We start from the raw sequence: 15,498 nt of genomic DNA on the forward strand, positions 1-15,498 counted from the left end.
TTTATCTTGTGAGTGTGTGTCTGTGTGTGTTGGGGGGGGGGGACCCAACAGCAGGGTCGGTTGCCAAGTGACAAATTGTTGAGTTTATTGAGGCTACAGTCCAGAGAGGAGTTTTCACAATGCACAAAAGTGGGCCAAAGAGGGGGAAGTGGGATGTTTTTTTCCCAATAGTGCCTTTAATTTCAGGACTTTTACCGGCTCCTCTTTGAGCTGCTGCTTTAGTTCAAGCACAGTCAGTCACTCACAGCAGGAATTCCTGCAAAGCTTGATTCAGTAATGGACCCAGCTTTTTGATGTCTTACTTGGATTAACCTTTTTGCCTACTTTTTTCCCCCACAGATCACAACAATCGTTGAGGGAACAAAAAACACTATTTTCTTTGAGTTCCCCTCTGAAAGGGCAAAGTGAACTGGAAGAGAGGAGCTCATCCACACTGTCTCTGTGTCACACACACATACACACACACACACATAGTTGCACACATACACAGTTGGCCGTTGTTGGCAGTGACTGGGGTGCTGTGAGGAGAGTGGGGCTCAGTGTGACCAGGCAGAGGCCAGTGTTGCAGGCAGGCAGGCAGAGGAGAGAGTGTTGAGCAGTAGAAACGTGCTCGGGTTGGATAAATCATGCTCACTAAGTGGGAGAAAGACTCTGCCCAGGACACAAGATGAAGGCAGAGAGGAAGACCTCCTCTACAGGCAACAGTTTTACTGACATTCCTCCTCTACTGACGCTCTTTGGCCTCCTCCTCCTCCTTTTGCTCACAGGTAAGTCGAGGACCTCATTGAAGCTTTTCTTTTTTTAAAAGATGACAAAAAAGTAGATTCTTTTCTAATTCAGTTCAATCATAGAAACAAAATGGATCCATTACAGGTCATTAAGATTTGAATTGGTAATTTACCACACTTTTTTGCACATGTTTTGTGAGACTTTTCTTCCGTTTACTTTTGTTCACTCAGCAAAGTTAATCCAGGTTGAATTAGTCGTAGATGTCATTTCTTGTCCTTGTGATCCACCGTCTGACGCACAATGGATTCGTTCATGGGTGTTGCTTTGTATTTGCTCCTTAAAAGAACATGGAGTGGCTATTGTAGGTGTGTGAAGAAGGCATGTGAAAGTTAAGTGTGTCGATACAAACTTTTGTGGAGAGTTACTTCTCAGCAGGATTTGCTTCCTGATTTTTTTGTATCAGTAGCTTCAGCTTCAGTAGCTACAGAAAGGGTGTTAAAAGTTAAGGAAATGCTATTGTTGTAGTTCATGTGTAGTTGGATTTTGTGCCATGGACCAAGTTTACCCAGCAAGGCCAGTTTAGGTAGAGTCACTGGGTCCTGTGTCAATCTCCAACTTCACCAGTGACAAAGACTTTCTCTCTCAATAACCCTCTCTCACTCTTTCTGAGCGAGAAAACTAGTTCCAACAATCGTGCCCTTTGTCTTATCGCCTTGGCAACCTCTGTCAGGCGGACCAAATGGTTGCCACGGTAATGAGGCGATGCCCTGCTAGTTGCCTCACTGAAGAGAATAGTGAACAGTGCCGGCTTCCCCTCTCCTCCCTCTCTTGTAGGTTGATCTTTCCATCACTGGGCCCTAACAGTAGGAAGCCCCTCTCAGGCACGCAGCCAGTGTTTGAACCTCCATGTGTTCAGCTACAGCTGAGTTATAGGAACCTCCACTGTGAACATAATAACTCTGCTGTGTTTGGTTTCCCCGACAGGGCTCTTCCATAAAGGATGAAATGTGGCTCACACTGTCATACCTTACTCCCAGGGGAGGTGCAGGATAATTGGGGAACACAAATCAAAACGAGTGTATTACTTGTTCACAACAAGGGGTCATGGGGGATTCCTGCGAAACAGATTAGTGATTAAAACAAGATTAGCCATCATGGGCTGGAGTCAAACAATGATGTGCATGTCTGCAGAGGACACCAACTGTTTAAAATAGTTAAAAGAAAGCATAACATTTTCACAAATAATGCCTATAACTTCGAAAATTACATAATCGACCGAAGATCAAGGAGGGGGTATTAGGCTTTCTAATGTTTTACACATATGCTGGATGTCAACACAAACCACCACATAATCATATGTTGTAGAAATCCCTGAATCTGTTTGTAATCTGCTGGAAACAGTCAGTTCTAAGAACAGCACAGGATCTAACTGGCATGTGAAACTTTGTAGGGGAACCCTTAAACCCCAAGTTCTGTCCCTGACAGGCCTCCAGAGGGCCGACCAATCAGAGGGGAGGGGTTTGTGCAGCTGAGACCCTTAAAGAGACAGCAGTTAAAAAGAAGTGTTACAGAGAGAAGCTGAAATGATGGTTTTTACAAAATACCAGTGTGAGAAAAAAATGATTTTTGTTTTAGCTTTACGTTATTTAAAGCTACAAGGGGGGAACCAGACCAATGACACTAAAAGGAAAAAAACCCAAAAACAATATTCCCTCTTTACGATCAAAGCTTTTTATAACATTAAAAAAAAAGAGTTTTATTCTAAAAACAACTTGAACACAACAATAACTGATTTATTCTTTTTATTCTCACTGAGTGATTTTAGGCAGCTAGGAAAGTGAAGAAACCAAATTTATTCCTTTTATGTAAATGGTTTATAGAACAAATGTTATTTCCAAATTTAAAGGTAGAGTCTGCAAGAATTTTCATTACAAGTTAGTAAACACAACATTCAAACTGGGCTCCTTCTCTTTGGCTCAGTGCCAGCAGCAGCGCACACCCACTGCCTCAAACCGAAGCTACGTGAACACATTCACTAGCCAAGCAATCACCTGCGGAATCACGTGTCTACGTGGGTGAGACCAGGAAGCCGTGCACCTGACTTGGCATGTTAGCACAAGCTAACCACTGGGTTACCTGCTCAGCAGAAATCCAAGTAGCGTCGCCCTTCATCCTAAGCTGCTCTCCAAGTTCCTGAAAGCAAGTAAAGTTGAGCCAAGCTCCACCCTTGTTTTGTAAAACTATTTATCCATTTCGCGTTTTGTTGCACTTTGGTTGTGTTTTTCTTCCTGCATGCTACATCCACTATGGCCACTCAGGATAGCTTCTTCCACTCACAATCATCAACACACAAAGTCACTTGTGAGCTGAAAGCTCTGTGATTGGATGAGGAAACCACGTCCATTCTCTACCCAGAAGCATCCTGGCACAACTAAAATATCAACACATAAGCAGCAGGGGAGGGTTCGAGGCAGACACAGACACTGACACACATGTATAGAGGCCTGTGGGAGAGAATTAGGCAGGATTACTCCTCTCTTTTTTAGGAAAATCCTGGAGACTCCACCTTTAAACTTCTGTAATTAGGGCACAGATGGCCTAGTGTCCTAGTGGTCTAGGTTGCGTTCCTTGAGGTTTGCTCTTGAGTGGGTGGCCCGGGTTTGAATCCAGCCTGTGGCCTGTTTCCCACATGTCACTCCTCACTATCACCCCTTTTCCGGCTATGTTCACGGTGTTTTTCTATCTTATTAAAGGCATTAAAAGTCCTAAAAATAACCTAAAAAAGAAAAGAAAAAAACTTTCTGTCATCAGAGCAAAATTCAGTTAAAAACATTTTACATGGCCAAATAGACAAATTGTATAAGATTAGGGTAAGATCACACGTTCAAAACTTATATGAATATTTCCTTTTCCTGTAATCACAATTTATATCAGTAATTGTAGAAAACAGAAGCTTCACTACTATTATTTGACATATGTTGTTACATGTGTTGTACCTGCATAGAAGTAAAGTGTTATTTTTCAGACCTTTGTATTCATGCACGCTGGCTGGTTTTTCTTTATGCTTGCTCTTGTAGTAATAGTAGTAATTAGTGTCGCAGTAATTAGTGTGTTTTTGCATAAGCCCTCTATTGTTTCTCTGAACCATTGATTCCTCCATGTTGCCTGGCAGAGCATGAGAGGCTGCAGAGAGCCTGTCATTTCTCACTCCTAATATCCTTGCATTCCTCTTTCTGCTTCCCATTTCAAGCCCTCACCTCTTTCTTTTTTCCCTAAGGTAAAGTGTCAGCGGTGAACGTGACCAGCCAAACCCAGCTGGTTAGGGGCACTGTGGGCAGAGAGGCTCTCCTGTCAGTCAGCTACTCCAGCAGCAGCTCAGACAAGCCTGTGATCAAGTGGCAGATAAAGAGGGACAAAGAGAAGCCCATCACTGTTGTGCAGTCCATTGGTACGGACATCATAGGTAACCTGAGGCCAGAGTACCGCAACCGTATCCTGGTGTTCGAAAATGGCTCGCTGCTGCTCCACAACTTACAGCTGACAGACGAAGGAGCATATGAGGTGGAGATCTCCATCACAGATGACACCTTCACTGGGGAGCACTACATCGAGTTGACTGTGGATGGTGAGCGTGAATCCCCTTTGGTCCCCTGTGGGAGCTGATCATGAGACACTCTGAAGTTGATACAGGTCAAAACAGCCATGCTTACATTTTGCATGGAATGTTTTCACGTCAGGATTTATTGCAAAAGAAGGCAGAATCAAATTGCTAATTAGGAAACACTCCTGACCCACCCCCGTACAAGGCACTGTGCCATTAGTAAAGAGTCATAACCCCCTTTTTTATAAGAATCACAAAGAAAAACAATGTTCCTCACAGTAGCTCTGAAAGACTTGAAGATCTGAGCAGTCTGAGCAGGACTCTGAAGAGGAGTATGAGTTAAAAGAAAATCAATACAAGTTGAAAGAGAATCATCTTACCCCAGAGAGTGTAATTGTAACATGATTCAGAGTGATTCATTGTGTTGGTGGTGTTCTTTTAAGTAACTAACTAGGATCTTTTTTTTTCATTGATTTTTCTTCCAGAGTTCAACAACTCACTCATACTGTTCTTTGAATCCTAGTCTAAGGTCATGTCTGTCTTCTCTCCTCCTCAGTCCCTGTGTCAAAACCTTACATCCAGATGATGGCCTCATCTGTCCTGGAGTACAGTGAGTTCTTCAACCTTCGCTGTTCCCATGATAATGGCACAAAGCCCATCTATGGTTGGCTGAAAGGAGGCAAGGTGCTAACCAATGACACTCGCCTGCTGCTTTCACATGACCAAAAGGTGCTGACCATCGCTCGTGTTCTGATGTCAGATGATGACATTTACATATGCACCGTGGAGAACCCCATCAGCAGCATGAGGAGCATACCCGTCAGGCTCACCGTCTACAGTAGGTGGCATGTAACACGGGTAGGATCTCAAGTTATACGGTGTAGATACTTCAGACTAGTTGATATGAGACATAAACAATAATTCAGATCCAGCAGTATTTATATGGTGCTCATTTTCTAATACGCTCAGTTTGGGAAACAAAAAGGTTGCTGTAATGTTGCACCACTTTTTCAAGATTGAAGTTTTGTTAAAAAATCAATGGATGGTTCAATTCAGAAGGCACCTCCAGCCACATTGCATAAACACAGCTAAATCCGTCTCTAAAGCAACCATCAGCCAACAGCTTGTGACAGTATTTTACCAATGATTTGCCTGTGTTACATGAGTTCCCATCTTCCTATTGAGACATTTCAAATAAGAATATTAGCATTCATCCATTTTTTAAAGTAAGTAAAAAGAAGAAAATAGTCACAGAAAGTTAAAGTCACCTGTTTAGGTGACTTTGTCTAGGTAATAATCATGATGCAATGGTGTATAAGCTGAATTAAATTGTAGATGCATGAAATGTACACTAGTGTGTGAAAAAAGTTTCAGTTATAAAAACTCAAAGGTCCCATATTCTGCTCCTTTTCTACAGTTTAATATGTATCATTGATGTCTTCATGAATTGGTAGTAACATGTTTTGGTCCAAAAAGCCAATAAACCAAGCACAGCAGCATTGTTTCCAGGCTCTCATAGCCCCTCTGTTCAGAACGGTCCGATTTAGTGGGCGTGACCTTCATATGTAAACTAGCCACCGCTGATACCGCCCCGCTCTTCAGCGTCACTGAGAGTGGCGCCACAAGCTCCGAGTGCACAATGTTTAGAAAACAGAAAAGCTTGTTTACCGTAACATTACAGGCTAAAACAACAGGCTAACTGCAGCTAAAGTTAGCATCCTGAAGCTAACACAGAGACAGGTGGGACACTGAGAAAAGCTCTTACATCTGCTCCACAGCACACAGCATTTAAAATACTCACATTTCCAGGGTCCGAGGTTTGTTGGTGGATGGTTGGTAATGCGCCTGGATTCAGGACCAGTCTATGCACTAGCCCTCTGTTGTACTGTCCAAAGTTGGAAAAGCAGTCGATTGTGAAGTGACTAGCACACACATGCACAGTTTTACTGAGTGTAGCTGGCACATTTCCTTGATAAATGAACTCTAGCCACTTAGTCTTGTCTTCTTTCGAGATGGGAAGCTTGTGCATGATGGAACTATGTGGCCGTTTACAGCGGAGGGGAGAGGAGTGGGTGGGTATCTGGTTCAGGGGTATCTGCTACAGTGGACCAGTCAGGTCAGACTTGCTCCTGATTGGTCAAAAAAGGGAATCGCTGACATCAGCAAATCCCTAAAATCCAAACAGCTCGTTCTAGGTCAGGATTTTACATTCACAAGCACTACTTAGTACAGGTTTTGTCATTAAATATCACATTTTTTGGGCTGGGAGGAAAGCCAAAGACCCACAAATTTCACTAAAAGACTTGATAAAGAAATACGGGACCTTTAACAAAAATAACAATGTAATTTGTTTTATGGGTCTCATACAAAAAAAAAAAAAACGTGTTTTCTATCCTTCCTCTCTTACCTTCACCCTTGTACCTAGCTTTTGAGAATGTGAAGGGGTAAAACCTCTACATTTCTTCTGAAGCCCAACAACTAGGAAAGTATGAGATGATTTAAATTTGCTACTTTGTGACGTAATGACAGGAATATTTTTCATAGGCATGCATGCAAAACCGCTCCCTCTCTTCAAGCAATTCTTATTCCTCCTACGCCATTGTCGTTTTGCTTCAGGGTTGCAAAGTCAAGATCTTGAAGGTTAGAGCCAGACCTGCCAATAGCTCTGTTGTAGGTTATACGAACTGACAGAGCAGAAAATGGATACTCAGTAGATATTGTCAATGTAGTAGGAATAGGAATCAAATATCAACATACCACTATAGCTGTGGCTGCAACTCTAGAGTTCCCTCCTCCTGTTTGGGATCAGACTTCAGATCATGTGTGTGGTGTGCCGATGGGTTTTCTTCAGGAGGGCCTGCCATGTTTGTTTTGGGGGTTTTCTACCTCTGGGTCTAGATGCACCAGTGGTCTGCACCCTTTCTCTCTGACAAACCTCAGGCAGAAAATCAATGCAGCGCCTGAATACCATCGCATCTCGCCCACTCGTGTCAACATATCACTGTAAAGATCATGAGGTTAGAAAGTGAGCGGCTGTAAATCCCCCTCAGAGGCTGAATTAGTGATGTCTTTGCAATTGAATTGAATACCTTATTTAAAACATAGCTAAGGCATGTTGCAAACAGCTGAAATTGCCACTGCATAGCAGGGGCAGAGCCAGGATTTCAGTTTTGGGTGGGCCAGACAACTTTTGGCTGGGCCTTAAATTATAAAAGTTTGTATATTGTTTATTTGATTAATAAAAACAATGGATTTGTTTGCTTTTTTCACTTCTATTTGTGTTTTTATGAATCTTTTCTGCATCAGACAGATCTGAATGGTACTGACCAAGGAGTGGCCCTCTAATGCCGCGTTTCCACCAAGCAGACCGGTTCGGTTTGTCTCGGTACGACGCGCTTTTTGCAGCGTTTCCACTGACTCATCCCGGGACAGATCCCTAAAAACCAAGACGAGCCGACCTACTTTTTTGGGACCCTTTCGTATGGGTGCCATACTGAAGCGATCTGCTCTCGGAAGGTGGAGCAACACACTGCAGACCGTTGATTGGTCAAAAGAATCGTCACTTACCTTGACAGCGGCTGCATTCCTCCTGGCGGCACACAGACTTCTCTGAAACCAAGCTTGATTGCACTTTGTAACAGAGAGCTGCATGTCAGTCACAAAGAAGACGAAATGCTGCATGTCTTCCATCTATGCTCTTTGTTTACTGTGTTGCGTTTTTCTTCTTTGTTGGATTTAATAGCGGGGTAAGCTGCTATGGCTTTGCGCTATTGTTAAACAGCTGCGGCTTCCGGCATCTGGCTTACACGCCGCCCACCACGAGAGGGCACAGTTTGCTGTGGAAACGCAAACAGGATCAGGCTTAACTGTCCCAAACTGTCTCAAACCGTACTGAACCGACCCGGACTGCTTGGTGGAAACGCAGCTCAACGCACCAGGAGGCTGCAGTGCTATGTTTGATTATAAGCTATAAGGGCAAAGACATTGATCACAGTTAAATAAAATAAATAAATAAAATCAGTCTTTTCCAAAATAATGTTCTGATCCTGCCCACATGAAGATGAATGTTTCAAAACTTTTTTTTTTCAACAGGCTAAAAAACGTGGCTCACTGTACAAAGACAGAGCATATGATGCTAACAAAATGAATATGAAGTGACAAAATTATACCGTGCTCTTTTTAAACCGGTTAAGAATATATGTATAAAAATTATAAGAAAAGTTTAGGGTGGGCCTGGGCCCCTTAGGCCCATCCATAACGCCGCCCCTGCTGCATAGGCTTGAATGGTGACCTGCCAAGATATATAATGAATGGTAAGGAAATTCAGTTCGGTAAATGTGATTAAGTATCTGGCTTTTATGGCTGATTCTTTTCAACTATGTATAGATAACCTGAGAATCTAATTATGAAAGCTGTGCATATTTCAGCTCATTGTTCACAGCAGCCATTCATTCTCAGGAGCGAGCTGAAGCAATTATCATCTCATATGGACCCATACACAGGCATGCCTGCCTCCCAACAATGTTGTTTACAACAAGTGAAAATCCAGGCCGAGTGCAACCGAACTGGCCCACAGTGGCTGTTAGTGGGTGCCAGTAAATCACCACATGTCAGGCTGAGAGAGAGGGAGAGGTTCTCTAATCCAATGAATGGACAGATATTTATGGGGAGGGAGCAGAAAAGGAGTCAGGTGGGGAGAACGCTCCGCCTCAGTGGACCTCAGTAATCCTCACTTCATTATTGCTGTACTGTGATGTGCTGCATGAAAACACAGCAACAGGGACTTTAAACTGCACTCTGTTCCCACTGCATACATGGCGGGATGTCACAGGCTCCCAAAGTGACTAATGTGCTTCTTCACATGCACAACCAAAAGAGTTGGCAGCAACATTAAAACAAGAAAGTACTCAGCATGTTCCACGTCCTGGTCATGTTTCATTAAGAGCCTTGTGGAAAGAGATGATCCAAACCAACAGTGTGTCTCTTGGGGACAGATTTTCATCTGAATTTTAAATCTTCATTTTCCACAGTCCATTAGTGTAAAAATAATGAAAGAGCAGGTCAATCCTCAGTGCTATATCAGAAGGAAAAGTGCAAGTCAGTAGTTCAGTAAAGAAAATAAGCAATTCCCTGCTGTTGCTGACAAATCTGTCTTTCTTTCTTTGTGCTTCTTGTTTGCCTCACTGTATCTGGTTTAGGACGGAGCTCGCTATACATCATCCTGTCCACCGGCGGCATATTCCTCCTGATCACCCTGGTGACGGTGTGTGCCTGTTGGAAACCATCCAAGTGAGACTTGCTCTTTCTCTTATTCCTCCTTTACCTTTTCTTTCTCAGACTGCCAGTTTCTCCCCCCTTCTCCCTCTCACTAACTCACTAACTCTCTTTATAAATGGCTTTTACAACTCACCGTTGGGTGTGCCTGGAATCCTAAATAGCTCAACAGTGCCACCTTTCCTTGTATATTCAGAGGTAACAGCAGTGAGCAGACGCCTGTTGCTTTAAGCTGTGAAGCAGAAGATTTATAAATGTTACAGGCTTTATCTTTTCCCTCTGCTCTAGAAAGAAACATCGACCTGTCCCCCAAAGAGCTCCAGTCTATGTGGAGCAAAGTGAAAACGGTCATGATGGTAAGAACAGTAACAGCTGATTGTCTTGAATATGTGCAACATGTTTGCAAACTTGAGAATAATTTAGTATAAACTCACATAGCCCTCAAAGTGAATGGAAACTAATAGAAGCATGTACATAAATATTTCTTTTTTTCAGTTGATGTTGTTCCCAAACCATCTACTCTGGGCAGGAGGAGCCCCATGCCTCTTTATGTTCTCAATGAAGATGTAAGTCACTCAAACTGTTTTTATATTTTAATTTAGCATCTCTGAGCTATGTAACTTAACAAAAAGTAAATGTTTGCTGCCAACATGTTAATGGTAAACTGGGTTAAAGTGCTGTTTTTATGTTACAAATTTTAAATAAGCATTTTATGCAAAATCATATGATACAGTAGGGGGCTAGTGAAGAAAGTTAAGAGCAGAAAAATAAGCTTTTATTTGCATGTTCTTGAAAAATAACATTTTTTTAAAAAAAAAGGGGGGGGGGAGATGTTTTTTTTTTTTTTTTTGTCATATAAAACTATTTTTTAACAAAAAAAAAAAAATCTCTAAGGCTGAAGTTTCAACACACTTTCATGCCACCCAACTGTTTTCAGACTGCTACAACTAGAAACACAGTCATAAACGATCAAAAAAATCTAGTTGTTGGCACTATGCTGGACTATGCCTGACGCTCCATGTAACTTTATTCCATCACTGTCACTGTACCCCTAAAGTATACACAGTTAATTTTCCAATGACTACTTATTTATTCAAAGAGCAACATTTCACTGTCATCTATTTTCCATATTTTTTGTTTTGTTTTGTTTTATTTTTTCAAATTTTATTTGTCATTTTTCTATCTGTTTTTTCCTACGTGTTCAGTGTCTTGTTAAACGTTTCCTTGATTTATTCTTGTATTTTATCTTATTGTATAATAATCTTGTATTATTATTTTATTAAATTTTTACATACACAAAAAACAACATCTCTGTCCTATGCCTGTTAGAAACATAGACATGTTGCACTTGGGACCCTAGAGTTTGACGGTATGCTACTTTTTCTGAAAACATCCAGTTGATGGTTTGGTACTATAGTTGTGGCGTCACTACATTAAGAATCAAAGACAAACATGGCAGCTGCTGTTGGTTTTAACACAAGTTTCTTATCTTTTCAGGAGACTTTGGAGCGTTTGGAAGAATGTTCTGGCATCACTGTCAGCCAATCAGAAATAAATATCCCTGCTACCTATGCTCCGGTCCTCCCTCCGTCCTCCAACAGGACTGACCGACCCATCTGGTCTGCCCCACGCAGATACCCCCGCAGCCCCTCTCCACTGGCACAGCCTCTCCCACAGCCACTCCCAGGTCCTCCTCTACGCCCTGTGCGCTCACCTGCCCAGTCCCCAGGTTCATCTCCACGCAGTTTCAGCCCCATTAGAAAAATCCGTCCTCCAGCAGGCATCCCGACCAGCCACCTGCCCGTAGAGGCAGAGTGTCAGGAACCAAGTGATCAGACTCAGTGTCCACCACAGCAGTGACAGCTGCTTGGATGTATGTTTATTTTCTGTGAAATGTAAAGCACATGTATAGTTTGTTGGTTTTCTGTTGCATCCTGCCACTGGGATAATGGATTTCATGAGCTAGGATAAACGATAAATTCACATCCAGCTAACTCTTTTCTTTACTTTCCATTATTTATCATCTATTTCTCTAAAGCTATGCACAATTATTTAGTCTCTTCATAATTTCTATGTTATTTTTTTCCAACAGCATGTAGTTTATCATGAATATGAGGCTGAGAGAGCGAAGATGTCCAACTCTGGTATATATTTTGGATCAGAACTTTTGATAAGACCCTGTACATATGTCAGTTTATTCTCTATGGTCTGGTGTTTTCTCTTTTATTCCCTTGTCAAGGGGTGTTGTCTTTATAAAAAAAAGATCAACTACAAAAGTATTCATTTACAGCATAGGTCAAGAGTAATAAAAGCTGTCAAGGTAGTTTGTGGTCTGTCATCAATTTTAAACAACAACCCTAGCATGTTTTTAATCTTCTCCATGTCTAACTCATAACTCCTGTAATACCATCTCTGTCCATTAGATGGTGCCCATACATTTTTTTAAAGCATACAAGGGAGCGGTATACACATATTACCTTTAACTTTATCTTTTTTTAAGCTATGACAGCAGTTAATATGACACTTTTGCAGGTTTTATAATGTTGTGTTTGCACTGTGCTTTTATATCACTTTACGGGTAATTTACGGGATTTACAGGATTGCAACCTGTTAGATAATACAAATAATGCATGTTGCTCAGCAAATGACAGTCAGAGGTCACTAAGGATCAGGTTGTTTGCACAGGACTTAATGTTATTGCAATCAGTCTTAGATTATCATAAGCCGTGCAGTTTGGTCGTCGTCATTTGATTTTCCGTCTCATCTCATCTTGATTAAGGGAAAACAAGTGGCTCCACAGTATGTAAAAAACTGTTTCCATAAATAACAGAGACAAGTACTTGATGTAGGGCCTGATTACCCCCCAACACCCTGTACGTTGCTTTGAGGGAGCACAGAATAAAGAACGGAAAGGGTTTAAGATAAAAACTGTATTCAGGTGTGGGGTACAAGCTTTTAGAAGACGGCATCAGGGTTTATGTACATAAACACAAAGCGACCTGTTCTGTCACTATTATCAGGGTAATGTGCTCCCTTTGGAGGTCCAGCTGGCCCTCTTTTGTCATGAAAATCTGCTGGATATCATTTATTTGCTTTTATCCTGAGATATATCTTCTGTTGCTGTAGGTGCAATGAGTCTTGCGGTTGCATAAGCATAAGAGATCCGCCTGTTTTGATCTGGGCTTTTCTGTCTTTGTTCTTTTTGAAACTAAATTTATTCATTGGCACACAGGCTCATGAATACACATAGAGCATCACATAATCACCTGTGGTTAACACTAAGTGGAAAAATTAAATGTCCTCAGCTAATGAACTGGGTCCATTCTTGATGTGTTTGGAAAAAGCTTTTATAATCCATTTGTGTTTCACATTTTTTGTTTGTCTGGCTCACCTTACCACCGGGGTGGGAGTGGAGCTTGGAAGCCCAGGTTCTAATTAGACTCTTGGGAACAGGACCACATCTGTGTGCTTAAGTGGGTGTCTATGAGATCCTGTGAGAGCAGAGATGATGTATGAAGCTCTCCAGCTCTAATTAATTACCTCATTTCTCCTGACTGGTCGAGCGTTTGCACTAATGCCCTTGTTCACACCAACTTGTTGATGTGAAATTCCCAGTAGAAGGGGGTGACAGTATTGTTAGAAAGCTATTATCTGGCTTTTTATGTTTGCCTGGTCATAACCTGCTGAAGTCCTTAATGGGTAGGTGGCTGGTTAGAGTGGTCTGGTCTTGATGTATTCCAGCCCGCTGAAAGAACAGTGAATAAAGTGGCAGCCCCCCAAAAAACAGGCTCTTTGGCCTAATTTCCAAGATTTTTGATTTCAGACATTTAGATGCACTATTTGAAAGGCAAAAAAGAGCATTTTATTCTGCACATCATTTGGGTAAACAAAGTGTTTTCTGCATTGTATCGAGGAACTGAGTGCCAGTGATGACAATGGCATCTTCCTGGAGAGTTCAAGCATAGTTTTTGACTGGCACTTAGTGTCCAGTGGAAACGGTCAGAGCGGTCAGAAGTGGCATAGGGGCTTATATAGGGGCATATATAACCCAAAGGAGCTTAAAATTTACCTCAACTATTCACTACTTTATTGATGCACTAAGTTAAAGTTCCATTACCAATAAAGATACCTAGTGTTCTTCAGTAACCATACTCATCTAATCCAAGATCAATATTGAACTTAACACTTTTTATTCCTTGAAGAGACTATGAAGAGTTTTAAAGTGATCTTAAAAAAGACTCCCTTCTATCTTAACCCATACTTATCAGCAGCAGTTTGGGTTATTTCTAAATATTACTTCTTAGTTTCCAAACCAGGTCGGGCAGGGTTGGATTGATTTACAGCCGGGGTGGCCAACCTGTGGTTCATAAGCCACATGCGGCTCTTTGCCTTTTGGTGTGCGGCTCTTTGGTCCATTCATATATATATATATATATATATATATATATATATATATATATATATATATATATATATGTATATATATATATATATATATATATATATATATATTGTTATGAGTAGTGGTGTGCCAAGCAATCATATTGATGCCAACATTGTGATCAGTATTTATCAATACTTGGGTGATGAGATTGATTGATACTTTAGTTTCAGTTTCTTTTCTCTACATCGCTATCGTGCTCATAGCTATCTAGATAGTTGGAACTTAATGTCTTCAGCAGTAAAAACAGAAACTTGTCTTTGACACGGCTCCAAGTATGAATTTAAACACATTTAAAAACACAATTGAATATTGCTTTGAAAATTGGAAATGTATTTACTTTTAGTGTATGTCCTTTCGTTTATGTGTGAGAGGAGGTGTGTGTGTGGTGTGTGGCTCTTTGTAGTAACACGGTAGTTTTTGTGGCTCTTGGTCTCTGGCTGGTTGGCCACCCCTGATTTACAGCATGTCTAGGTCTCTATGACAACACCATGCAGTCTGCCAAAGTTTAATAGTGAAAAGAGAGATCTGTGTTTTTCTCTGCTGAAAATGATTTCTGTGATTAATGGTGGACACAGGTGCCTAACTGTCAGACAGAAAAAGGACAGAAGAGCAGAAGTAAGCTGTATGGGAGGGAGATACAGCCCGAGTTAAAGGCTAAAACTCAGGCTAAGTTTTTGTGATAATGTTTATTCCAACCCACAGTCAGCAGTTATTCTACAGTGATCTCTTCAAACTTGAGAGTCTATCAATAAAATGAAGAGTGAAGTTACAGTAGCTCTGCATCAGGATTCACTTAGAGCACCAGGTCGACAGCAACGCCTAATATAGTTTGCTACTATAGTATGAACTTATGTTTGCTTGTTGTTGCGTTTTGAACAAGAATGCTACATAACTGTTTATAACTACCATGCCTCAGCACGTTGTGCCCGGTTAAAAGTTGTCCTGAATTATGTTTTTTTTTTTTTTTTTATCTGTTTAATTCCCAAACAAACAGGCCTTTTTAAAAGTCACATCTTCACATGAGTGTGTGTGAGACTCTGGGCCAACAGTTGGCTATGCAGTGCAGTTAAAACAGATCCTCTATGTAGCATCTAATTCGAGGGTGACACTGAGAATTGTTTAGGCAACTTCAGGCTTTTCTCACTCTACAAACATAATGTATTTGGGGTTGTTTCTAGACCAAACTTAACACCACTCAGGTAGTATAATAATGATTTGCAATTCATGGGACATGGGCAACCCTGGGTTGGTGAGCGCTGGATGAAAATACAAGTCTGACACTTAAATAAATTTCTTTTTAAATGTTGTTTATTCCTTTGGATGCAGTCTTTTAATTTTATCAACAAATACATTTTAGTCCTTTTCAGGTGTCTTCTTGGAGCATATGTCAGAGTATTGATACAGAGCTGAGGATCTGAAAAGAGGAAGGGTGTCTTTCTAAGGTTGTGTC

General features: G+C 41.3%; 1 protein-coding gene across 1 annotated transcript; it reads left to right on the top strand.

Annotated features, from left to right (window-relative positions):
• The first annotated feature begins 493 nt into the window (after window positions 1-493).
• Window positions 494-13,750, top strand: hepacama (hepatic and glial cell adhesion molecule a). The gene is made up of 7 exons (XM_074678641.1): window positions 494-767; window positions 4,007-4,354; window positions 4,887-5,168; window positions 9,529-9,619; window positions 9,893-9,960; window positions 10,100-10,170; window positions 11,102-13,750. Exons 1-7 carry the CDS (start codon window positions 668-670, stop codon window positions 11,462-11,464), a joined length of 1,323 nt encoding a protein of 440 aa, XP_074534742.1. The 5' UTR covers window positions 494-667; the 3' UTR covers window positions 11,465-13,750.
• The last annotated feature ends 1,748 nt before the right edge of the window (window positions 13,751-15,498 follow it).

The sequence above is a fragment of the Halichoeres trimaculatus genome, unplaced genomic scaffold (genome assembly GCF_033239565.1).
Source record: "Halichoeres trimaculatus isolate MK-OKI-2021-1 unplaced genomic scaffold, fHalTri1.1 fHalTri1_scaffold_9, whole genome shotgun sequence".
NCBI classification, from domain to species: domain Eukaryota; kingdom Metazoa; phylum Chordata; class Actinopteri; order Labriformes; family Labridae; genus Halichoeres; species Halichoeres trimaculatus.

What these genes read in the sequence shown, in the direction of transcription:
- hepacama (XM_074678641.1), top strand. Translation starts at nt 668, where the DNA reads ATGAAGGCAGAGAGGAAGACCTCCTCTACAGGCAACAGTTTTACTGAC. An exon ending in CCTCCTCCTTTTGCTCACAG is followed by an intron (nt 768 to 4,006) that starts GTAAGTCGAGGA and finishes TTTTTCCCTAAG; the next exon opens with GTAAAGTGTCAGCGGTGAAC. An exon ending in CATCGAGTTGACTGTGGATG is followed by an intron (nt 4,355 to 4,886) that starts GTGAGCGTGAAT and finishes TCTCCTCCTCAG; the next exon opens with TCCCTGTGTCAAAACCTTAC.